Source organism: Acanthaster planci, linkage group LG12, assembly GCF_054643075.1.
Source record: "Acanthaster planci isolate LZ-2023a linkage group LG12, COTS_SCS, whole genome shotgun sequence".
Lineage (NCBI taxonomy): Eukaryota > Metazoa > Echinodermata > Asteroidea > Valvatida > Acanthasteridae > Acanthaster > Acanthaster planci.
Window position 1 is genome coordinate 10,202,667 of NC_141788.1, and position 25,528 is coordinate 10,228,194.

Sequence of the window (25,528 nt, forward strand, 5' to 3'; positions counted from 1 at the left end):
TCTCATGTGATTCGGGTCGCAAAAAATTAAAAATAGCGTGAACTTGTACCCAGCATCTTCTACATACAGTACACTAAACAAAAGAAATTACGCAAGCAGTATCCAGACTCACACACATGTCATAATCATGCGCGCAGATGTCATAACTCGGTTGACGGACGTTGGCTGCGAGTGACTGCCCTGTCCTTTCTCTATGCTTGAACCATAGTCACGTACAGTAAGTGCCCATGTATCTGTACATGTTGGCCCTACCTCCAGAACTGTTGGGTCCGACGTCCGCCCAGCCCCACTCCGTTCGTGGGAGCGGAGAGCCTCTGAGGACCGTCGGACCCCACAGTTCTGGGGGTACCCATGGGCCTACGGAGTCACGTACAGTTTACATGTGTAAGCCATATCACACTGAAAAAAATTGGCACGAAAGCTGGGGAAATCTAGCTGGTGCCCTGTTTATTGTTAAAGATGCAAGAGGTAGACTTGAGGAAGTGCTTAAGTTTATTTTCTAAGGTGGAAAGCATTTCCATATACATGTACATGTACCAGTGTATACAGACACCAAGGGTAAGTTTGGGTATACCCGATCGGGGGGGGGGGGAGAACCCAATCAGCCGTGAGTTTTTTCATATAGTAGTGCCTACACTTTTCATTTCATTCACGTCACAGTCTACAGACTCTATTCATTTCATTTACGTCACTGTCTACAGACTTTGACGTGAATCAAATGAATAGAGTGTTGGCCCTACTATATGAAAAAAATCACGGCTGATTGGGTTCTCCCCCCAATCGGGTATACCCACACTTACCCAATATAGTTTATGAGGAATAGAAAATGGTTTGTCCCAGGTGATACTGTTTATAGGAAAGAATGGAAACACCAGAAAACCACCGGAAAATTTCCAGAAAGGATAGGAAACTCCCAAAAACTACTGGAAAAATAAAATCACTGGAAAACACACGAAACACTGCAAAACACCAACTGCTAAATACCGGAAAACACTCTACACCGCTAAAACCAAAACCCTAAATAATGGAAAACGTCTGTGACAGACCTTTTTACTAAATCCCTGAAAACAAACTATGTACTGGAAAACTAGAAAACACACCAAAACACCACATCATCAAGTACATGTAAAGGAGACTTGTGGATGCTCAAGATTGATTCCTTGTCATTGCATAAAGCCGTTTCGCAGATGCTCAAAAAACGAGATGGTCAGTGAGGACGTAATCACGGGAGGGGGATTGCATGGCGGAGCAAATGCAACCTGAACTGAAAATTGGTAACGTAGGGGAGGCCATAAAATCCCCAAATCTCTCCTTTTTAGTCAAATTTGTGGCGCTAAAAAACTGATGAATGGTGCACCTATTACAGAATAATATTTAACAATTAATTGTAGAGTATCAGTGCCCATGGAGGATGGTCTGTCCCTGAAAACTCAATTCCCACGTGTGCCGTTTTGCTTGGCAAAGCTGCTTATATTCACAGCATATATGTACACAGATTGTCACTTCGTTAAAACTCAATATCCCACACGCAAATATTTTTTGTTGGGTAAAATCAGCCCACATCAATGGCGCAATAAAACTAAAAGTTTTACTTTGAGAAAATTCAAAACTGCACATGTGTGTCGTTTTTCCCTGGTGCACATGTTCAAAGCAACATTCACTTCGTTAAATTGCACCATTTGTTTAGATCTGTTTGATGCAGAAGTTGTGATTCATGTTTCCATTTGGCTTCGTGATCCAAACCGTCAGTGGACATCAGTGATAAATATGCTGAATTAAATTTACATCTCTCAAAGGTCTTTTAAAGACTCGTCAAAGTAAAGCCATTTCATAACTTTACATTTTTGGGTATTTGGGAGGGGGTTAAACGATGACTTATGTGATTTTTTTTTGGGTAGTGTGTTTTCTATTTTATTCCAAATAAATTAACATAATACATAATGACAATGTAGCACAGAACCAGACAAAGAGAGTTAATTGTTGCAGTAAAATGTCTAAGTCCCCCAACACACTCACTGCACATGTTCAGTTGCCGTTCCGGCAAAACCTGCAAAAACAAATTGGTGGTTGAAGGTAAAATATTCTCTGGCAAACTCAATTCGTTCCATCATAGGCCAGCTGTAACAACAGAGGAAGTGTTTTTACCAAAGATCGTATTGCGCCAAAGGCACAAGACGGATAACTCTGCCCAAATGGTGTAATCACCATGGGCGCCATTTGAGTAAGCGATATGCCTGCACGGTTCACGGTAATGCACAGGCACTGGCGTACCAGGTGTACGTGCCTGCTGCAGCACCTGTGCATTCATGTGCATTGGGCAGGCGTATCGCTTGCTGAAATGGCGCCCATGCACTTACAACATTTTACATGTATTCATGATGAAGTTCTCCATCTTGCGCTATATGGTCTTTGGTTTTTACACATGTTGGGCCTTCATCTGGTGCAGCTTGTGCAGACTGGTTAATGGGCATTTGACATGTGACATACTGAACTTTCCCTGACAAATTTCTGTGTGAATGGAAAATTTAATCATACATTGACATTTTTCAGCTCTAGCTTAAATTAACTTGTAACAAATTCTTCGTCAAATTCATTCTGAACTATAAGTTGAATTCAGCACAAAGTACCAGCGTTTGAGAAATGGTATGCCCCTATACTATCCATTCTAGCAGAGCAAGACTAACAAAATTGAAGTGTTAAAAAAATGAAAAAGGCACATGTAAGGTACACAACCAAACAAAGTGTCATTTAAAGTTTGCAAGTACATGTACAGTGTATATTTTGTTGCCTTTAATTTTTACATATTGTTATGCTTGCCAGTCAAGATGGATGCTACCAGCCAGCCAGGCCTTTACATCGGCGTTGATGTGGGAACAGGGAGCGTGCGTGCAGCAGTGGTTGATGACGCCGGCGCTATCTTGGGCATGAGGAGCCGACCGATCAGGATCTGGCAATCTGGAGGGGATATCTACGAGCAGTCGACGGACAACATCTGGGAAGAGTGCTGTCAGGCTGTCAAAGTAAGGGAGTGTCGTATACCGTTATTTCAAGCTTTTAACCTAACCTCTTGCCCCCACATCAGCCGAGTGGTTTTGAAGGATTCTGGAGTACGCTGTACATAGGACAAAAATGCGTGGCTGGTTTTAGGATGCGTACATTGTATCAGGATCTTTGGCTGGTCCTTTTGTTACGTCCGGCAATGCATAAATTCAGGCCAAGTTTGTGAAATCATCCCTACTGCTCCAGGATACCATTTGCACTGCCTCAACAAACTTGGGCTATCGGAGGATTGAGGCTGTATCAAATTTTTATGTGGGAGCAGTCAGAGGATTTGCAGCTAGGATTGAGGTTGCATCCTAAATTTGAATGAAGTGAGGGTTGCCTCATCAAACCTGGGTGAATGATGCACTTAGCTGCATACATGTGTAAATGAAATGAACGAGGCAACTATCTGCTCCGTCTTGTGCGGGAAGAAGATATTGTGTATTTTTTCAGACAGCAACGATAGTCAATTGCTGGGAACTCGCTGCTTGCGTGCAAATCTTGTGCGCTTGGCAAGTGACACATGCTGAGCACATATGTGTTTAATTTCTGTTAAATTCATGGTCTTTGCATGTGTACCATGTGCACTGGGCACCTATGTGAAATACCTCCAACCTAGAGTCTTTTCTTTGTGAATGGCGGGGGGCGACAACTTGCAACTCCATAGCTTGCAACGTAAATGTGTTTTTACCAGCTGTCCACAGAGGGCTTTGTGAACCCTCTGTGTACTTTTTTTTTTAAATGAGTTGACCTTTAGAGGAGGTGCCAAGTTTCTTGTTAATCAGTCTGCTTGGGAACAGTGCATCCTGATATGAATCATAACTTTTGAGTCAAAATGCTTCCCTAGACCTGCTCGTGTTACAGGTTGACTTGTTCTGTTTGTTTTACGTTGACGCTCATGATTGTGTGTGTTCCTTTCATCATATACAGGAGGCTATGATTGGGCAAGACAGCCAACGAATCAGAGGCATTGGCTTTGATGCAACCTGTTCACTTGCTGCCATGGATACCAACTTCCAGCCAGTCACTGTCAGCTCTAGTGGTAAAAATAGAGATACAATGTGTAGTCTTCCAAACACCAAGTCAGGGATAATCCACTGTCTGGACTGTTTCCATTTTGTGTTTCAGGTCTACGCCCAACTGCATTGAACAACGCAACATATCCATCAATACATCAAGACATTTATACACACAGAATCGAATCTACTCATGTTGCATACGTAGAATAAAAATAACAAATGCAAATCCATAATTTTGATTCAAATGTATCAAAAAAAAAAGGGAATAATCAAGACAGGTTTCGTAAAACAAGTGAAACTGAAAGAAAGTACACTGTCAAAATAACTTGAGATGAAAGCAGTGACAAGGAATGATTAGAAACAAGCAAGCAATACAGGTACATCAACATTAGAATTAACACAGGAAAACAGTCCATAATACTAAGCCATCAAAGTAAAACTCAAAATGAGGTTACATGCAGTAACTCACCCCATATGGCTACTGTGTCAACTTGAAAATGTCAAGCTGTTGACCAGTGGTCTGCTGGCTGGTTTGGGTTCAGACTGAATTCTGACCCTGGCATAGGCCCTTGAATGCCCTTTGGTGTCTCTTGATGGACAATTCCATCAAGAATATGATTGGTCACTCACAAGTTTGACCATGCATCCCATTTGCAAAGTTTGACTGGCATAGAAACTTCCCCATTGGTCAAATCTTTGAAGGTTCACCGTGTAACTCTGTTCATTAGCAGAATCAACAGATTTTCTCCCAGGTCCCAACAACCTGCAACCACCAATTTGATAATCTCCCAAACAATTGACATTCTGTTTCTAAAAAGACTCGGTCAGGACTGCGGGAAAGTTCCCGTAAAACAATGAATTGGGCTAGCAAGTGTGGTAAGCATCATGACCTCCATCATGGCATACCACAGATGGCTCCATTTTGGTTGCAGATAAGGATAATATCCTGGGAACAAGGGGGGCAGAATAAGAAAAACAAGATAACAAACCCACAAGAAATATACCTTTTTCCATTTCCTGACATGAACAATATTGGTACATGTATGCAACACAAAACCCCAAGGTTGGGAAAATGTTGACTGCATCACTTATGTATTTTCCATGATTAGCAGGTTTTGGAGTGGGCATATGTACTGATGACATTGTAGTATTTATTGCCGTTCATTTTGTATCAACGGCATTCAGTTGCATGCGAGATCGTTTGTGTAATTTGAAACACAAGGCACTCCGTAGACAAGGTCACAAAAAAGATCAATAAAGCATGCTTTCATAAGCACCGCATTTGTTTACACTTGGTCTGCTCAAACCATTGGATTAAGTTACACACTTGAAATATCACAAACGTCATGCTTTGTTTTACATGGATCCTTTCCCATGGAGTTTCAAATCCCTGAAGAAAGTCCATGTGTAAACAAAGTGTGACATCATCAGTATTCTTTCAAATGTCTCTCACTTTCCCATTTGTAGACTCAAACCTGCGATGAGTTGCAATGAGTCTGACTCAGGCTTTGTTTCCATTATGCGCTTGGCAGGGTACAACAACAGGAACGTCATCATGTGGATGGATCACAGGGCGTCAGAACAAGCCAGCACGATAAACTCCACCGACCACAAAGTTCTTCAGTACGTCGGTGGGGCTATATCACTTGAAATGCAGCCGCCCAAGCTGCTGTGGCTGAAACAGGTGCAGATAGACTCCGCTATTGTCCCACATTGCAGTCCTTATATATTTTGTTTGCTGACGATGACATCAATTTAGCTTTGTGTCGGGAGATGCTAATTTTGCACTCAATCTTCCCCTTACTTCAACATATCACTCTCAGTGTAGTGTTCCAAAAAAATTTAAAATCACAAGCTCCTCTGGTGGGATTTTGAACCCACAACTTCGTGCCTATAAGTGCAGATGTCCTAATACTCAAACGCTAAGTTTGCCAGGTGGCTGGCTTTATGCAAAGCCAAATTAATACTTGCGACATCTGATTCTGCATTGCATTCGAGCTAGCCACCCAGTCCTGGCAAACTCAACGGTCAAGTGTGCAGGAAGTCGTGGGCTAATCCCACTGGAGCATGTTCGTGATTGTGTGTATATGTTACCTGCTCTGCAAAAAGGTGCGTTAGGTCGCAAAAATGCATAATGGCCCATTCTATGTGCCGAGGGTGAAAATATTTGGAAATACTTTGAGGCCAATTGGTTGACCAGAAAGCCCCTGTTAATACTAAGGAAAACCAAGAGAGTGTCTAATTTAAGTTTAATGTTTCGCCCAAAAAATTTTTTGAATGTAACATTCATCCTATTTCTCTCTTCAACAGAATCTGAAGGCTGAATGCTGGGACAAGGCTGGCCATTTCTTTGACCTCCCCGACTTCTTGACGTGGAAGGCCACTGGAGATTTGTCAAGGTGAAAAAAAGCGGCCCTTTTTAAAAGAAATGGAACAATGAAAATGCACGTTTTGAAATGAAACCTTACTAGTACATCAACCGTCAGTGATATTTCTGCAAACCAGCAATATTTTAGTGCTTTAAATTAAGGTTTCAGATTTTACCATTGGCTCACCAAGGGTTGTGCCCGTAGCAGTGGCTACCTGGAAACAGCACAGCACTCAATATAGGGCACAGCGTTACATCAGAGCTGACTTTGCCTCATGAAATGGAACTTTCCATCTGTCACCTCATCTTTCTCATCACTGAACACGGGAAGCCGTTCAGTCGGCATTCTTCCTTTTATTTGTTCACCATGCCTCTTCCTCCCATTCCACTGTCTCATTTCTCGCACCAGAAGTCACTGACCAGTAAATCCGAGATTAATCACTGTTAAGGTCGCTGTGCTCCGTCGTGTGCAAGTGGACATACCAAGCAGATAACACTGGAAGAAAAGAATGGAGTGACTCCTTCTGGGAGGGCATCGGTCTTGGGGAACTCCGAGAGAAGAATTATGCCAAAATTGGTAATGATGTCGGTATTTCTTATAAAAAGTTATTTTAATTTCTAAAAAGAGTGTAGTTAATTCTATTTTTTCTTTGAGTGGCTGAGGTTAGGATGAGGGTGGTATAAAGATCAAAATTGAACAATCCAATTTATGAGATAGGGCTTGACTTATTTGTAGTTCTAAAAATTGTCACAAAATTGGAAATTCTCTCGCAGTCCTTTCTTAGAATGCTTTGCGAGGTAGTCGCACCTTCTGTTAAAGCTGTCGGCGCACAATTTTACAACAGTCTCAAAACAGTCACTGAATTAAAGTGGCCTACCAGTGTGATATGTTGTCCCATTTCACCACAACCATGATAACCAGGAAGCTACTCCCGAAATTCTCTCATTGGGAATAAGAACATCACTTCTATGACTTTGGAAACGAAGCCACAAACCCACACCTACATGTACATTCACTTCTATCAGACTATATCAGCCTTTGAAAGTTGAGCATGATAGTCATTGAAGTTCTCCTGATAGTGAAATCTTGGCTTTGACTTCCATTATTTCACCTTAAATGATGACCATGTACATGTATATACTGTCTATTCCGCAATCATACATGCAGACTTGCTCATTGTGTAACTTTCCTTGTGCAACCTTTGTCCTTGATTTGCACTGCAGAAAGAGCAGTTATGTTCTCACACAACCAATCCCACTGACATTGTCACATGGGTAGCATTCAAGAGTTATTTCTTTGTAAAATGTACCTTTAGTTTTGTGGGATTTTTTCTGGCTTCATCAAATGATTTCTTATTTGGGTCATTCCAGAAATTAGGGGTCCATTTTTTCTGTGTCCCTGTCACATCTGACACAATAATTGTGTAAGTTCAGAACACATTTTCTAATTTCCAAGAGTGATGAATTAATGCAAATTACCTGCCAAACAAAAAGTAATAGTTTGACAATGTTTGACATCAATTCTGCAGATATTTTCCATGTCAAATAACAAAGGTCAGGTGTAACAGGGACACAAAACTGCCACACTTTCGGACCCCTAATTTCTGGAATTACCCATTTTGAAGGGATCTTTTTGCTTTTCTATAGGCAGTAAAGTTCTGTCACCAGGGGAACCTGTTGGTTGTGGACTGACCAATCAGGCAGCTTCAGAGCTGGGCCTTCCACCTGGCACACCTGTTGGTGCCTCCATCATTGACGCCCATGCAGGGGGGCTGGGTAAGTCGGTACAGGCTCAAATTTTGGAGGAAGAAATGTAAGGGGACATTAAAACGGACAAGATGCTGAAATGTGCACTGCTTAGGAAAGAGCCAGGTTATTGTTATTTTTCGTACAGACCAAGAAGCTGAATTTCTACCTCAGCCCAATCTCAGCTGTGCATTGACAGAGTTTAGTGAAAACTTGATTGGTACAAGAATATGCAAATCAAGACATGCCGGATAATTAAGCCTCAACATTTTGAATCATGACTTTAACAGAAAATTTCACAGTTTTTGACATAAGTTGTTGACCTAGGGAATTTCTCACAGCGGTTGAATGAGCACTTTTTAGTACAAAGTAAAAGGAAACTTTAGGAAAGGTTGACATTTGAACTTAGAAACCTAAATTAAAAAAAGATCCCCATGCAGTGTGCATTGATTTTGTGTTAACTCACTGACAATTCAGCAAGGTATCAGTCAACAATGAAATTAATAATTGATGTGATAGTTTGATGTACATGCACAATGTGAGTGTGAACGATTTCATGAAGACTTAGATAAAATTCAAAATTCAGAACGACTGTATGCATCACAACCACCAATGAAGGATTATATCACAGAGAAGAAGAAAACCATTTGGGTGCTGCATCATGGTTGTTATGTTGGGAAAATCCTAGTTTGTGGTTAAAATCATGGATATTTGGTTCCCCATTTTGGTTTCTTGCTAATGCATACTAAACCACACGTGTTATTTTTACTTTTTGACATGAAGTCAAAGAGAGAGAAAGGTTGGTATTCTGTACTACCCTAAAAAGCCTGAGTTGTTTGATTATTAGTCTGTGCCATGTTTAACTTGTGCCAAAGATGATTGAACAAGCCGTAACAACAGTAACCGTAATGTAACTAACCAAGATCTTTGGCATTGCATTAACTAAAGGGAAGAATTAATTGAGAAATGATGCCAGTTTGTCAATACATTTGTTAGTCAGTAAGCAATTATAAATACTGTAATTTAACCCATCAGTATCCCACTCCTAGGAACAATTTAATTGTTTACAAGTTTATTTCTAGATCTGGTTGTCTGTTGAACCACCAGTAGCGGCACACCAATACTTGTTTTAGTTTTAACTCCTGTTGTCGTGTAAAGGTGTGCTTGGGGCTGACGTTTCTTTGCACAGTTCGATGCCAGCCGGCAAAGATGATGCCATCACAACTCGACTAGCTCTGATATGTGGAACGTCATCATGCCATATGGCGGTATGTACAGTAGACACAAAAACCTTTCTATAGACCTACCTCATCAGACAGTGAGCTGTGAGCAATGAAATTTCTTTTTTTTTATTTTCTAAGTTCATAATAGTCAGATAGTGTGTTGAACTGTCACCGTTATACAATTTGTTTCGTATCAGTCACTGTTTGTGCTGTTTTTTGTGCATGTACCACGTGTATATAAACAGGCACGCAACGGGCAAATATCTTTGCATAGTGAACTATGACCTACCTGTACCGGTATGATTGTTACTATGTTTGCAAGGAATTGTCACAAGGGGGTTAATGTATGTGAACTCTTGGAACAAAATGATGTTGGCATCATTGTTGTATTCGAGACTGGATAGTCCAAGACCAAGACCTGAAGTTCCGAGACCGAGACCAACCCCTTCAAAGTGGACCGAGACATAAACCGAGAAATAAACAAAATTACAAACGAACCACGATATATAACGATTCTTTAACAGGGTTGACAACATGATCTGCGGGCTAGCAAATGTTTGACCTATCAACTGTACTGATAAATGTGACCGAAATGAACACGTTTTTATCTACGGTACTAAAGAAAACACAAACACGACAGAGTAACGTAAAGTAATCGATCATTAAATGCTACATATTGCCGGTCTCGACTCGAGACCAGCCACATTATCGAGACCATAGGGGAGCGGGACTGAGACCACAGCTCCCGAGACCAAGACCGAGACCAGCAAAAAGTGGTCTCGAGACCGGTCTCGAGACCTCCATCGCTGGTTAGCATACAGTACATTTCTATGAGTGCCATGATCAGTGTTAGCCTGTACTATTCAGTGATAATCAATGTCATGCGATGAAGCATGGTAGAGCGAGTACATGTATAATAGGGTTTCTTTTTGTTTATACACAACTTCTGAAAAAATTCCCATCATCTGATTGGTGGGTCATCTATCACTTTAGGTTGACCTACATGTCTGCTTAAGTTGCATATGTGTATACATGTATACCATTATAATACAGATGGACTACACGTGTGCATAAGGCACAGTCAGTCAGGTATTGTGTATACAAACAGTGAATATTTCATGTTCTTATAGTGGAAAGAATAATTTCATGTGGTGGCAGATTGAATGTTCCATTCCACTTGGCCTCATTGCATGGAATAGAATATCTAATCTGTCGCCCTGTGAAATCATTCTTATTAATGGACTCATAAATATTGCTTATTTGTAACATAGTATGCCAACAAACTAATACCCACATCACTTCTCGTTTCGTAACACAGTGTTAGTCAATTCCCAATAACTCACAAAGTCAGTATTAACTCTCCACCCTCAAACCATGTTTACATACAATGGCTGATCGTTCCTGTAACTGAGACAGAATCGTATCGGTATCTTAGACCGAAACCATTACCTGTGACTAGCCTCACATCCTCATCGTCCAGTTTGATATTAGAAGTGTGACGCTTTGGGAAGTAAATTCAAATTGTGATTGTTTTTTTATCTTGTCCTTTAAATCTCTGTTTCTCCTCAGATTCATGTGTTTTGACTCTGGCAAAATCAAATGTTTTTCCACGATGTACTTATAAATGTACAAAATGTACTTGTATAAATTAAAATCAAATGTCTTTCCTTTAACTGTACCTAGGTTACATATACACAGGCATTACAGCTGGCCTGGACTCATCACCAAGGTTTTTTTTTTCTGTTTTCATAGTACTGTTTGTATCGATATTTCCAGCAATGAACAGAAACATCTTTTGCCTTGGTACATGGACTTCAAACTGGTACCACATTACCAAAGCATGATCTTTTGCTTTTATAAATAAAACATTATCTTCCAAGATATTGTGCCCTAAAGATTACGAAACTGTTCCCCAAATGTTTGAAAGAAATGATAACAGTAACATGTATAGTTGAGGCTAAGAAAGTGACATCACCAAGTCCTTTGAACCTTTCTGCACCACATTCAAACTAAAAAGAAAGACATCGTTGTTTCTTTATTTCCAATTTCACAGTTTCCTAAGATTCCCCCCCAAATTTGGTTCACGTCTTTGAAATAGGGTATGCGCATGTACGTAGGGAAACAGGAAGCATAACTTTCTTGTTGAACCTTTGCACACACTCCATACAGTATTGTGGCATATAATTTCACCCTCTTGAAAGAAAAATTGATAAGAAAATAACAGAAAAGAGAAGAAGCCCGAAATGCGTCGTGTCGTGTGTCTATTTGAAGTTATATTACATGTGTTCAGTGCACACATTTGTAACTGCTAGGCCACCCACATCCCATCTTTCATTTTGAAATGTCCATGGTTTTTGCATTGACAGGAGGAGTCTAATGCAATAAAGGAACAAGACTTTTTCTTGATTAGTGATCGTCACGTTTGCTTTGTTGCCACAGATTAGCAGCCAACCCACCTTTGTGCCCGGTGTATGGGGACCGTACTTCAGTGCAATGGTGCCAGGCTATTGGCTGAATGAAGGCGGTCAGAGTGCTTCAGGTAGACTCCTTGATCACATCTTGGAGACTCATCCAGCTTACAGAATGGCTAAAGATGAAGCTGAGAGAGGGTGAGTTTGCTCATACATGTGAGTTTCTGATAACAGGAAGCATGTCAAATTCAGAAATTAATCTGTTCGAGATATTTTTCTACAGAAATGTGTAATTTTACTTTCAAAAAATGGTACGAACTTACACATAATTTCTTCATCCAAAGAAATACTGTGACAAATTGATGGGACTTTTGGCATAGCTTTTCATCGGCCACTACTTTGATAAATTTCATCACGGTCAGGTTTATCAAAATGAGCAAACTCATGGGGCAGCATCACCGTCATATTTTTATTTCATACTGAAAAGTGACCAGCACTTGTAGTTTGTGGATGCACCAGCACATGTTACGTATCATTTAGTTAATCAGGTATTTTGGATCAAAATTTCTAAAAGAAGGTATTAATATATGTAGCCTTCAAACATTTGATATTCTTTTGTTCATGATTTTCAGGTTTCATTGGCTATTAACCCTGATTTTTTAACACAAGACATATTCTTTTGTCATGAAGTCCCTCCATTATGTATTCTCTTCCAGAGGAATTACCGTCTACCACTATTTACACGATGAGTTAAAAACATTGGCAACGGTGCAGAATTTAACCTCGCTGGCAGAACTGACAAGGGGTTTTCACATTTGGCCCGATTTTCATGGCAACCGTTCTCCTTTGGCAGACTCAAGTCTTAAAGGAATGGTTGGTAAACTTAATGGTCTCCTGCAAAAGTAGAGCAATCATGTACGAATGTCTAAGTTTCTGAATCAGTTTTCTTAAGATTAATTTGTTGTGGGAGACATTAACTGACAATAGTTGTTTGGCTTTCTCCTTCCCCCCAAAACAAATTACATCTTATACAGTTGTGTTCAAAAGTTCAACAGTACATACACTTGGACTGGATGTGTTAAATTACAATTGGCAAGTTGGATCTAGGACCATAGTTAACCTTAGTTGGATTAACTCCTATTGAACGCATGGTAGTCGATGACGGTTGGACTTATCGAGGTTGGTCGCACCGTTCGTTGCCATTAACTGTTTTTGATAACAGTGCAGAGAGGACCTGTTATAAGAAAAATGCCGGAAAAACAGTATGTCACTTGTAAATGACCAATTTTACGTTTAGTTTTGCTATTTTGCCCTTCCTGCGGCCACCTTTTGTCCCCTCCAGCCCAATTTCCTGACAATGGTTGACTAGAGTCGTTCGCACTTGAACTTTACAGCACATGTACCAGGTATGTCATGAACTAAGCACTAGTTAACTGGTGGTCCTGTATCAAACTTGCCCTGTGTTTAAGACTGTGCTCATTCTTGGCAGAGGTGAGATTTGTCAGGATTTTTCCTGATTTCAGGATTTCTCCTGATTTCAGGATTTTGGGGGTCAAAAGTTCCCGGATTTCAGAATTTGTCAAATAATCTCCTCTAAAATTTGGAAAATCCTGAGTTTACCGTAAGATGTTTTTTTGTGTTTAAAGCTTATACAGCAAAAGAAATTGGTATTTAAAAGGGGTGCATTTAGACAAATACAAATATATACCATAAACCTTACACTGCTGTGAGGCCCCCAAAACCTCTGGTGAATATTTCATGGATAATTCTCCAATCTCACCCCCATCTTTGTGTCTTGTTTTTCTGCAGCTGATCCGCTAGTTCCTTCAGTTACATGAACATATACAGAAAGGATTAAAGGAGAATGGATGCATTGACTAACGTGACCTGAAAAAGAAAAGGAATAGTTGCCGGAAATAGATACTTCCTTATGTAAAACTCTTTCAATGATAACTGTAAATATACAAAAGAGAAAAAAAATGCCTTTTTTTGCTTTGAAGATATGCGGCTTGACGCTGTCTGCAACTGTTGAAGATCTCGCTATAATTTATCTTGCCACCGTCCAGGCCATTGCTGTAAGTTGTACTAATATATTTGTTATATAGTTTCTAAGGACAAACTCAACAGCGGACATTTTACTGTACGCACAACTTTTTCTCAGACGTGAATCCACAAGCAATTTTCTTCCTCTATAGTCTACGTGTACATGTACCTTATTCAGCGAAATGCACAGAAACCATTCTTTTTTATTAAATTTTTTGGGGGGGTCTTTATTGGTCTTTACGGTCTTTTTTGTATTGTATACTTATGTACCATTTTCAAGACAGTGGAAATCAGATATTTCTAGTAAGAGAAATGAATCTGACATGTCAGTGAAAAGTGTTTTACCCTCAGTTTGTACCAAGACATATAAATCATAGATACTTGCACCAGAACTGCATTCTTGTTGGTCTAGATCCTGTCATACGGGTGGCTTTTATTGAGGGAATCAAAATTTGGTCGAGTGATTTGAAGCAAGCATGGCATGTTGAAAACCAACAAGGGGCCTGAGGCTGATAGTGGACCGAGCCAAAGGTTGAAAAGGTCAAGAAGGATAAAACACTTTTAAACATCGCACAATTGTTCACTTGATAATTATTATTATTCACAGTTGGTCACAGTTTCTGTTTGTTTGTACACTGTAGGCTACAGTTTTTGAGGTATACCCTGCCTGTATAGTGTTTGAGTAAAAGCTTGACATGTGCCAGTATTTCTCAGTGAATATGCATTTTTTGGCCAATAATGGAAAATTCTGAATACTTCTTTCCCAAGAGACAGGCATTGTTAAAAATCCCAATGTTCAAACAATGAATGTGTTCCTCACTGTTTTTCAGGCTTTGTTGCTACTGCACCAGATGTTTTTGTTAGTGTCGTTGAATTCTGCGCCATCTTGCTTTCAGTTCTTGGGAGACTCAAGATAGGCAAAACAAAGCACTGAAAAAACACTACATATAAATGATGGAAAGCCTGACCAAAAAATCCATGCATTATTAGTTGAAAAATTGATTGATGCTTCATTTGAGTGCTTTATGAGAATTGTGGTTATGCTTAATGTTTGTGATTTCCTCCTTTTACAGCATGGCACAAGACACATCATATCGTCCATGGATGCAGCGGGTCACTGCATATCAATATTATATGCGTGTGGTGGGCTCAGTAAGAATTCCCTGTTCATCCAGACACACGCTGATGTCACAGGTAACCAGTTTTTTGTCTCTGCCATTTCTAATGGATGGTCTTTCAGAATAACAATTGACTACCCCAAAGCAGTCTTGTTGGCGATTGCAGGGCACCATTTTATTATTCAGTGCATGCAACATCGAGTCAATCACTGTCAGTCGTTTGTACCCTTGCTAGTTAGATTTTTGTCTCTCATCTAATTAGTTTGGATATTTTGCTGATGGTGCATTTTTCAGTGGGCAGCAGGCACTTGATTGACGATGTCGACTACTGTTATCAGCGCATAAGAGTCATTAATGTCAGGCTACACATATTAAAAATGTATTCAAATCTAAAGAATTTTTCTGTGGACGGAAAAACAAGTAAAATACACTGAAACCAGTGCTACCAGTAATGGGTTTGCTAAGGGCTGATTCCAGTGTGCCTGTGTTGTGTAATTTCGCATTAGAGATTGATGTCATTTGTCAATTTAATCTGTCTTCAAATCATTGCCAGGAAGCGATATCTTTTTGGTCTTATCAGCACAGGCGACCTCACCATAGAAACTGCATTTGCCTGTCCTCATCAAAAGTTACAGGCCTGCATGGACTTATAGTCTTTATAATTAAACGTTTTTATGGAGAGGTTCCATGTGCCTTGGCGCGGCTCCCGCTAATGAAGTCTGCCTCAGTACATACGTGAATGTTGTATTTCTCTCTTTATATGCACTGCGTGTTAGAAGATCTAGACTTTTGCCTCTGAAAGTAGTAGCCACAAAGTCTAACACTTGATTGTTTAGATTCTGATACAATGCAGTTTCAGTATCAAAACTGCAGAGATGCCATCTTGATTGAGACTGAAGACACACCATTTTAAAAGACAGTGGCTCACTCTGTCAAAATGGTTATCGCTGAGAATTCAACGGCTGAATTGGCAGTCAGTACTGCGTCTACATACGCACTTTCAGAACAGGAAGTTACACTTGGTGCAGTGATTGTTCTGATAGATAGTACACTGATTCTGATTCTAAATCCACTATATCTGGTTGTCATATATCGGGCATTGAACATCCAACCTACAACCAAGATTTTTATGGGAGCTCTGATTATTTCTGACTTTGGCTTTGGGCTGTTTGCCGTTCTCCCTTATGTGGCTCTCTTGTTTAGGCCAGAATGGACATTTTTGGCCAACTTGGTTGACTTTTGTAACTACTTGTTGAGCACGCAGTGTCTCATGTCAGTTTTGCTTCTCACTGTTGATCGGTACCTCGCCATAGTCAGGTGCCTTCACTATCCCCGTCTGATGACTATCCGCAGATCGCAGATTGCTGTTGTGTCCAGTTCGGTGACCTCAGTTGTGGTTGCCGTGCTTCATTTTGTCCAGATGCATCTCATGGTTTACATCTTATTTGGCATGTGCATGGTCTGCGTGACTTGCATTCTGATCATGTACTTGCACATCTTGAGCATTGCCAGGCGCCAGGCGCGACGCATTGCCGAGGAAAACCTGCCAGCCAACGAGGAGAGGACGAGCACCAAGTCGTTCACAACAGTCTTGATCATTGTGGCCTTCGTCGTGATCAGCTGGATTCCTGTGCCTGTGATTGGACTTGCTTACGGAGTCGAAGAAGATAAACCTGGATGGCTGATCGTTTTCTCGGTTTTGTGCCACTTCACTAAGTGGATAGATGGAATCATCTTTTGCCTGAGAATGAGGGAGTGTAGGCAGACCCTTCACAGAGTGGCAACGATAGCTTTGAATGCTATAAGTAAAAAATGCCCGTGCCTTCACCCAAACTAAATGGCATTCCGAAAATACATGTAGCTGGCTTGATCATAATTATTTGCAGCAATTGGGAGTGTGTTTTTCGTGGCAGATCAATAGTTCCATTTGTGTCTGATGACTGTATGGTGCATACAGCTGTATTAGGCACGTCACATTTTATCAATTTTTTTTTTTATTTATCAATTGGAATTTGTCAAGTGGACTAGAAAGCAAACACATATCAGAGGGCCTTTATCATCAGATCCAGTTTCTTAGAGGATGGCAGAACTGAAACGTGATGGGATGATCGATTAGGAAGTAGTTTTGTGTTTATAATTATACAAACTATTGAGACTGCGGACATTTTGAAAGCTGTTATAATTAATAATTCCTTGGACTCCTGCCAATTACAAATTCAGATCGATTAGGAAGGAATTTTGTATTTATAATCATACAGACTATTGAGACTGGACATTTTGAAAGCCGATGTAATTAATGATTTCTTGGAATCCTGCCAATTACAAATTCAAGCAGTAAAGCTGGAGCCATGGGGTACAGCGTCACATATTGACAGACTGTGTAAATACAACGTAGTAATCAGGTTTTGTATTATATGGATGCTGATTCTGAATTTACATTGATTTAATGGTTGGGGATGTGCCATTCAATTCAACATTTCTCGCTGTGGATAATGCTAGTGTAGCCCTATGTAATAAGGCGCCATGTTTGTTTTGCTCCGGTACCGCCCATGTACAAAGAACTGTCAGATGATTAACTGTCAAATAGTGTAAGTTTGCATGGCCAGAATCACAAAGGGTCACTTTGGTGCACCAGCAGCCGAAAGGAAATTCCTCCATCTTGCGTGATTTTCAGGGGTCTAATCTACCCCCTTCCCACTCCTTATACGATTCTAACTAAGCCTCAATCTCCTACCCCCCCTCCCTCCTGTAGTCTTTTTGTGGTTTCTCAGACCTGAAGTGATAAACCATCAAGTATTTTATGTTTGTCATTAGAGCTCTGCCTGTATGATGTGAACCCGCAAAACATGATGAATTACATGTAAGCCAGCGCACTTTTCCGGGGAATTAAACAGAAATTGCTGTCAGCCCACTGAGATTAGCTTGTCCAAGCTGACATGTCTCGGCTACTCATTAGCCTAGTGTAATAGGTACCTATATTATAACCTTCTCTAGTTTTTGATAATTGAGATGGATGGTGTATTACTCAGCTGATCTGTTTCTGTGGTAACTAATATAACTTTGATGTGCATGCATGTACATGTAGCTAGTCCAACAGCAAAACATCTCATTATTTGTAATATTTGTTGTATAAAACTCGATGGGTAGCACTTGTGTAACATGACCCCAGTAAAGAATACGTGTGTGTAAGATTTAAATAATGCTGTTTAGTTGGAGTAATTATGTAATAATGTTAATTTTGGCACAGACTTAAGTTATTTTCAGACTTCATTTTTTAGCTCAGCTGATTAAAATGAAATAAATAAATTCCACATTGAAAGTATATGCACAGGCACTGAACGTCAAGCTAGGGTGTTGAGGGTTTCAAATAAACCCCATTCAACGTGGAGGTCAGCCTTTTCCGAATTTTTCTTTTAATACCGGGATCCGGTAACTGGAATTTGTTTCTGAAGGGTAAGGCTACATTTTGGCCAGCTTTTTTTAACAAGCTTTTGGAAGAAAGGGAAATGAAAAGCACCACCCAAAAATAATTTGCCTTTTTATCATTTGGGGGGGAATGGCCATGGCCCCCTGTGCCCCCCTACCACCCCATCAACCCTTCCATCAGCATTGTTTGCAGCTAGGACTAAGAAATTGGGTGGTTTTTACCACGTATTTGCCACGACCCACTAAAAGCATAGAATCCTTATACACTTACAACTACATGTAGCTGCATTCCTCACTGTAAGATCTTCAACATTTCTTATCTGTACCCTTTGAAGGTCTACCTCTTGTCCTGCCCAAGGAAAATGAGTCAGTTCTGGTTGGAGCTTCCATTCTCGGGGCTCGTGCCTCAGGATTGTACCCAACTGTCCAGGTAAGCTCAGTGTAATGTTACACTTGCTTAACATTTTTAAAATGGTAATACCATTTCTAAAATGGTTTTTTTAATTCCTTAAAAAAACCCCACAGTATTCCAGAAGGGGCATCCCCCTCACTTGGTCTATTCATATTCAAGTATTGACAAGAGCCTTGGAAATCCACTATGGGGGAAACAATACAAAACAGCTCTTTCCATAAAAAAGAGACAACATATTTTTAGTTGGCGTAAAGCACAGATCCACATAGGTTCAATTTCCCCTCTTCCTGCAAACGACATTTTAACTACCTGCCAGTTTTTAAATCAAATATTTTGCCGTCGCACTTATTCCCAGTGTCCAAACTGCCTCTTTCTCGCTTCTGTATACCATTGCCTGTGTGTGTGCTTTTTGTTTTTCCCACATGCTACTTTCCCAGGATGCAATGCGGTCAATGTGCAAGGCCGGTGATGTCATCCAGCCCAATGCTGCAGTGAAGCAGTTTCACGACGCCAAGCACAGGGTCTTTCTGAAGATGGTCCAACACCAGAGGGAGTACAGGCAAATCATGCAACAGCCCCACTAAATGTCAATTTATTTTCTCCTGTTTTTATATTTTGTATCTTTGAAACTGGTTTATTTCAATTAGTCATTTAACAACACAAATATTGTAAACTGTAGTATGTGGTTTCACAAACCTTATAAATATAAATATACTTCACAATTTTTACAAAAGCATCTTTTATGATTATTTGGTAACTCGCCAAGTGACGTTAATATTTAAGACAAGAGACACATACAATGTACATTGCACTCAAAACAGTGGCAAGGTCTTTATGGAAAATGTGTGAAAGACAAACTTTCTAATAAGTAATTGAAATGCCAGAAAAATCACTCTTAAAAGGCAAAGAATGAGACTACAATAAACACTAGAACTTTTCTGGATAAGGGAAAACAGCAATAAAGCATGAAAACATTCCTGGAAACGTCAATCATGTTTTAAATGTTGGCAATTTAATTATACAACTTGAAAAAAATGGTTCAAGTTTTTTAATCTAAGGGATGGAACATTCCCTTAAACTCCTTGAAATGATCTGCCGTGGGTGTAAAGTCTTTCTGTGCTTAGTAAAATGAAATGGAATTTATCCTAAACTATATAATGTGTGTGCATGTACCAGTGAGTGATGGAAACTTCACCGAGTCATATGCCGAAGAAAGTCATGGAATTCAGACAGTTTTCATCACAGAAGGGAAGCCATTACAGTTGATGTCAAAGGTTTAAACTCTTTGGAATAATGGAATGGTTATCAGCATTTGGAATTCTTCTTTTCATTGCTTTCTAATATTGCTTTTTCAAAAGAGACAATATTTAGTTATTTTGATGCTGACAAACCTTAAAGCACTCAGGCATGCAACTTGGACTTTGACAAAAACGAGGAAATTCCAATCTTGACAAGACTTTGTACAGTGTTTTTCAATTTTCAGTGGCATGAGTGTGAAATGAAAAACAAGGAAATCGGCTGATCCGAGGAAAAGTTGCATGCCTGAGCACTGTAAACCCTTCCAAACATTTGATTTTGAAATACAAAGATGTGGAGCCATTTTCCCAATCTAAAAAAAAACCCCCAGAAAACAGAGACTTTCGTTTTTGAAATTAAATGCCATGTACTGAACAACACATAAGCCTGAGATGTGGTCATCTTTGTTTGACCAGGCAAGAACCAGCTGATCGTATTCAAATGCACCACTGTGCTGCCCTCCCTAACACAAACAGCTCCGCATCCATACCCTATGGAAGTACATGTACACGCATTGAACAGGTACATGCATTTCATGTTCACTCATTCCAAGGTGTAACACCTCTTACACAAAATTTTAAGAAGGAGGTATAGGTGTAATAACTTCAAATTATGGTCAATTTGTATATTTTCATCACTGCATGTACATGTAACAATTAAGTACTGCTGTGATGTGCGATATGATGTTTTGAACACCAAAGGGAAGTACATGTGTAGCACCTGTGGCAAGTGCGTCACCGGGGTGTTAAAAACGTGATATCCCACATCACACCAGCTGACAATTGTTTTGTCATATATCTGTCTTGAAGATGTCTTTTACTTGTTTCTCTAAGGGCAAATCAGGAATCTTTTAATGTTAGCGATCCCTGCATTATCCCGTACACCATGGGAGGGATGCGTGCATGTGTAAAGATGAAATCATACAAAGCTGATTAGATGCCTGATGTGTGACATTCATTTTTGTTGCCCTGTCATGTCATTACATGAAAACATGTTCAAATAAATTCTCTGTCGTGAGGACTCAAAGGCATTACTTGAAGCAGCCTTGAGGAATTTGTCTATCCAAGTGCCTTGCAAGGCTAGTGGGGGCAAGGACATATCTTGAGCATTGCCATCTACTCACTGCATAGAAGGTGAGTGAAGATCACTATGGCAGTCATGGCCACAGGGCTGATGTGAAGCGCTGTAGGCACTGATCCTCCCAGTAGGTACTTGATGACTGAAAGTCAAGAAAAGAAGAAGTTATGAGATGACCCAAGATACAGCAAATTAAGATGGGATTTAAGTCCTCGGCAGACTCATGCATACATGGTCCAGGAATGAAGGGTCCAAAAGTGTGACATTTTGGTGTCCCTGTTACATCTGACCTTTGTTATTTGACATGGAAATATCAGCGGAATTGATTTCAAACTATTACTATTTGTTGGGCTGGTAATTTGCATTAATTCATCACTCTTGAAAATTAGAACTTGTGTTCTGAACTTACAAAATCATATGTCAGATGTGACAGGGACACGAAAAAATGGACCCCTAATTTCTGGAATGACCCAAATAAGAAATCATTTGATGAAGCCAGAAAAAATCCCACAAAACTAAAGGTACATTTTACTAAGAAATATGGAATAATCTATAAGCAGAAAATGGTTTCCAGTTTACAGCTCAGCAGTGGCATCTTCCATCCACCATAGTCAGGTACTTCAGTTTGTCTTACAATGTCAAATTCCACATGCACATTCATGTGAATGGTGCCAAAAATTAAGGTTAATCCTATTTGGCTGAACAAGGGTAGATGAGCGAGATCATATTGTTTAAAGATGCATGAACGTGTACATGCGGTTTGAAATCTTACCAACCTCTCCATGTGCCAATAGTGTTGTACATGTACTGCATTCTGGGTGAATTTGGCATGCGGCATGCAGTAGCCAATGTGACCTTGCTGTGCAGACTCTGCGTGTGTCTGTATAGTGGTATGCAAGGATTTCTCAAGCCTTTTTGCAATCTGATTTCCTCCTTTTCATTGCACATGTACAATGTGACCCATGTTCAGATTCACAGAGATGCTGCCTTTTGTCGCAACTCTTGATGTACCGGTATGGTGCAATATGCAATTCTCTGTAATTGGACTTTTCTTTTATTATTGAGCAGGGAAGTTTTTTGGATTCCAAAACTCTGCTGTGAAACTGATGACCAGTTGATTTTTGGACTAGAGCGGCTTGACCGGCCATTCCTCAAACCTGGCAAAGTAATTCCTGCACGGGCAGAGATTGGATTTTACGTTACCGGTAACATGGTTCCAGATTTGTCTCTTTGGACTGAAAATTTATGTGAAAGTATTACCAAATCGTTTTTCCAAGTGAAGGCAAAAAGACAGAAATACCGCACATCAAACAGTAGCCTGGTTGTTATGGATGAGGGGTTTGTTAACCCCTTAACGCCGGGATTCTTTTTACCGCGACTGCTGGGCTGCGGTATGCCCAGTATGCAAAGCTCTGTCCAGCAGCAGGCCCACATTGAAACCGCCTGTGCATGATGAATAGAATGTATGTGTGGTATGCACTAATCCTCACACAAAGCCGATATGTCCATGCGCATGTATTGGATAAAATATGCACAGAATTAACTTAATACATGTACATGAAATACAAATAATTACCTGAAACGACATGTACATGTAAATGTGTAGGTGTAGTTAGGGTTGGACATATGCCATTTAAAAATGACATCAAACAAAATAAATTGCATTCATAAATACCTGGGCCAGGTTTTCTATTCCTATTGGTCGAAACCTGTCATGTGACTGCGTACAAATGTTTGATAATGCCCCCTGAGAAGTGATAATGCCCGCTGGGTAAATCACGCGCTGGCACATGGATACGAGACAGTTTAATCGGATCTGATTGGTTGGGAGTCTGTGTGCACGCAACTTACCACCCGCATGCCAAGTTCATGGAAGGGGATTCTATTGGACAACTTTCAAAAGGAATATACCATAAAATGAACGGGGATGTTCAAGGAAATGAAAGTAAAGTTTAAGAATAAAATCGTTGGAAATCAATCGTGTTGACTTCTTTTGAGTCTCTGAATATAAAGGTATTTATGAATGGGAATGAATATGTACTTGGCCAGTCTTAAACTAATGTTTAAGACCTTGCTCAGGAGAACGAACGCTGATAATGCCCGAGCCACAGTCGCGTCCATTCTCCTAAACCAACTGACCAAATGCAGTTATTCCCTTGTTACATACATTAAGCACATTGAATTGGCGTGAACAAGCAATATTCCTTCCTTGGCTGCGATTAGCAGGTCACAAAATGTCATCTTAAAACCCTCTTCAATCCTCCAAAATCCTTGGGTGGTTTTGGAGAATTTTAGAGGATTGAGGTTGAATGGCAAAAGTGCATGGCTGATTGCGAAGGATGCCATGCGTGAAGGTCGTAGGTTAGACCTTGTGTTGTTTTTGCTTAGTCATGCATAACTTCAGCCCCATATTTCTTTTGAATCACCCACACTACTCAAAAATGCCATTCACACTGCCTCAACATACTGACAGGAATTGCCGGAGGATCTTAAAGTATTGAGGCAGTAGGCACACCTGCAAGTAATTTTTCCAGGAAATTTTGGAGGATTGAGGGAGATTCCAATTTTTTTTACCCCCAAACTGGAGGATTTTACTAAAAAGGGTCCGGGGGTTAGGGTTTTTATAGTTCCTCAGACCATTTTTTTGGATGATACATGCACTTGAATGAAGCAAGCTATCATGTAGCTGACAGTTTACTCACCGTTGAAGGAGTACTCTTCTGAGCTGGCTTCCCCGTACTGGTTGCCAGCAATGACACGCACCTTGAAGTCTCCTTCAAATAACCCAGCATTCGTCTGACCGTTGTCCCTGACTGGTACGACATGGTGCACCCCCATGACGGTACCAAACGCTTGCCACTCATAGGCAGAGGCATTACCCCTTGAAACACCTTGGGTAGGGACTCGTTTGGCCTGGAAAAAGACCAAGAAATGAGTGGATTTTGGATGTTGACTGGGAACAGCACACAAAGGTCATTTACTGTTTCGCGCAGTTGGCAGGACATTCAACATGCAGACTAGACGTCCAGTCATAAAAACTGAGTCAACTTAATTTGCGTGGTTTTGCTTGGCTTACATACACACTAAAACCAGACATAAGTTGAGTGAGTGGAAGCCGTCCAGAGTCTGAGGTTTGAATCCAGCCTCTGTCCTTGTGGTAAGCAGTGTCATGGCATATTTATGAGTGGGGGGAGGCATGAACAGTGACCAACATCCTAAGTTTACATAGCTGAAAGAGGGATGCACTCTGTTTACACATTGTGTTGTTTATAATTAAAATGTCTAAATCCTCAGTGATTTGGAATTAAATACTTCTGTTTAAATCAAAACGAAACAGAATATTTTGCAAGGATAAAAAGAGCAGAGTCAATACACACCACACAAGGGCTTACAGTGCCTGGTTTAATAAAAGAACTGTGAAAGCCGTCAGCAACACATGAGAGGCTTGAATGGACAACAGTAATTTGCTGGTTAGAATTAGCAAACGTATTGAATGATCCCCAAAACCTGTCTGTGGTACAGTACCTGCACCACCAAGTAATTGGTGGCGACTTCGTCAATCTCGGCGGGATCCCAGCTGACGTAGACTGACACCAGGCCCGCTTTGGTTACAGACACGGAGAAGTTCAGCTTGGATGGAGGCGTTGGTAAAACTGAACAGTCGAAAAATGAACGCATGTAAATCATTAGTCATGTTAGTGTATTCCAATAATCTTCATGTGCAAGTATACACCCATTCCTTGCCATATCACAGTCACAGTCACAGTTTTAGCTCACTAATGGTACGGATATGGCTCACTGTCAATGCAACGCTCCCTGTTCAAAAGCTGAAGCCTACTGAAAGGTTACATAACACCTGCACAACACCAAATATTACGGCATTTTTAAATTTCTATTGAAACCTTTTTTTCTTGTCATCATTTTTCCCAAATGATTCCAAACCTGGGCACTCGTCACTCCTGTAGCACACAACTTCCCTGTACCCCTCCCCAATGCAATCAGACCCTTCGTAGGCGGGGGCGGGGTTGGAACAATTCCGCCTCTTCATTTCTCGTCCATCGCCACACGTGGCCGAGCACTGCGACCAGGAGCTCCAGGTGGTCCAAGCACCATCAACTGCGTGGGACAAAAGTGACGGCGGATCACAGGTGAATCTGAGACTAGGCAACCTGCACAAAGCTCTGAAGGTGCCACTTGGCCAGCTTGGGAGAGCTCAATACCCATTCAGCTGAGCACGAAGAGCACTCTTGTAAACAAATACTATGTTGGAGGGCAAATTCTGGAATTCAGCTCACTCCATTTCTTTTTGTCTTTGCTTCTCTAGTTTCTCTAGACTTCTGATTATAG

General features: G+C 40.5%; 2 protein-coding genes across 6 annotated transcripts in view; one reads left to right on the forward strand and one right to left on the reverse strand.

The window, feature by feature from the left end:
* fggy (FGGY carbohydrate kinase domain containing) lies at positions 1-21,134 on the forward strand. Of its 4 annotated transcripts, none has more exons than XM_022254171.2 (14): positions 1-167; positions 2,821-3,020; positions 3,973-4,084; positions 5,594-5,745; positions 6,372-6,460; positions 6,879-7,006; positions 8,077-8,205; positions 9,334-9,443; positions 11,838-12,007; positions 12,526-12,682; positions 13,810-13,884; positions 14,926-15,046; positions 18,732-18,826; positions 19,246-21,134. In XM_022254171.2, exons 1-14 carry the CDS (start codon positions 128-130, stop codon positions 19,390-19,392), a joined length of 1,725 nt encoding a protein of 574 aa, XP_022109863.2. In that variant the 5' UTR covers positions 1-127; the 3' UTR covers positions 19,393-21,134. The 4 variants fall into 4 exon arrangements, with proteins under 4 accessions (XP_022109863.2, XP_022109865.2, XP_022109862.2 ...); XM_022254173.2 differs by having other exon boundaries at positions 63-217; XM_022254170.2 differs by lacking the exon at positions 1-167 and adding an exon at positions 237-384.
* LOC110989641 (SCO-spondin-like) overlaps positions 19,400-25,528 on the reverse strand; it is a 25,245-nt gene continuing 19,116 nt past the window's right edge. Inside the window, exons 17-20 of one of the 2 annotated variants that reach the window (XM_022254184.2) lie at positions 25,124-25,297; positions 24,707-24,834; positions 23,884-24,094; positions 19,400-21,323 (exon numbers count right to left, since the gene is read on the reverse strand). In XM_022254184.2, coding sequence (XP_022109876.2) covers positions 21,220-21,323; positions 23,884-24,094; positions 24,707-24,834; positions 25,124-25,297 — 617 coding nt within the window. In that variant the 3' untranslated portion in view covers positions 19,400-21,219. Of the gene's footprint in view, positions 21,324-21,347; positions 22,062-23,883; positions 24,095-24,706; positions 24,835-25,123; positions 25,298-25,528 lie in introns of those variants that run through there. The other variant, XM_087143775.1, reaches the window with a different exon arrangement.

Coding starts and splice junctions, on each gene's coding strand:
- fggy (XM_022254170.2), top strand. CDS start 240: ATGTTGGCCCTACCTCCAGAACTGTTGGGTCCGACGTCCGCCCAGCCC. Junction 12,683..13,809: donor ACTCAAGTCTTAAAGGAATG/GTTGGTAAACTT, acceptor TTTGCTTTGAAG/ATATGCGGCTTGACGCTGTC. Junction 18,827..19,245: donor GATTGTACCCAACTGTCCAG/GTAAGCTCAGTG, acceptor CTACTTTCCCAG/GATGCAATGCGGTCAATGTG.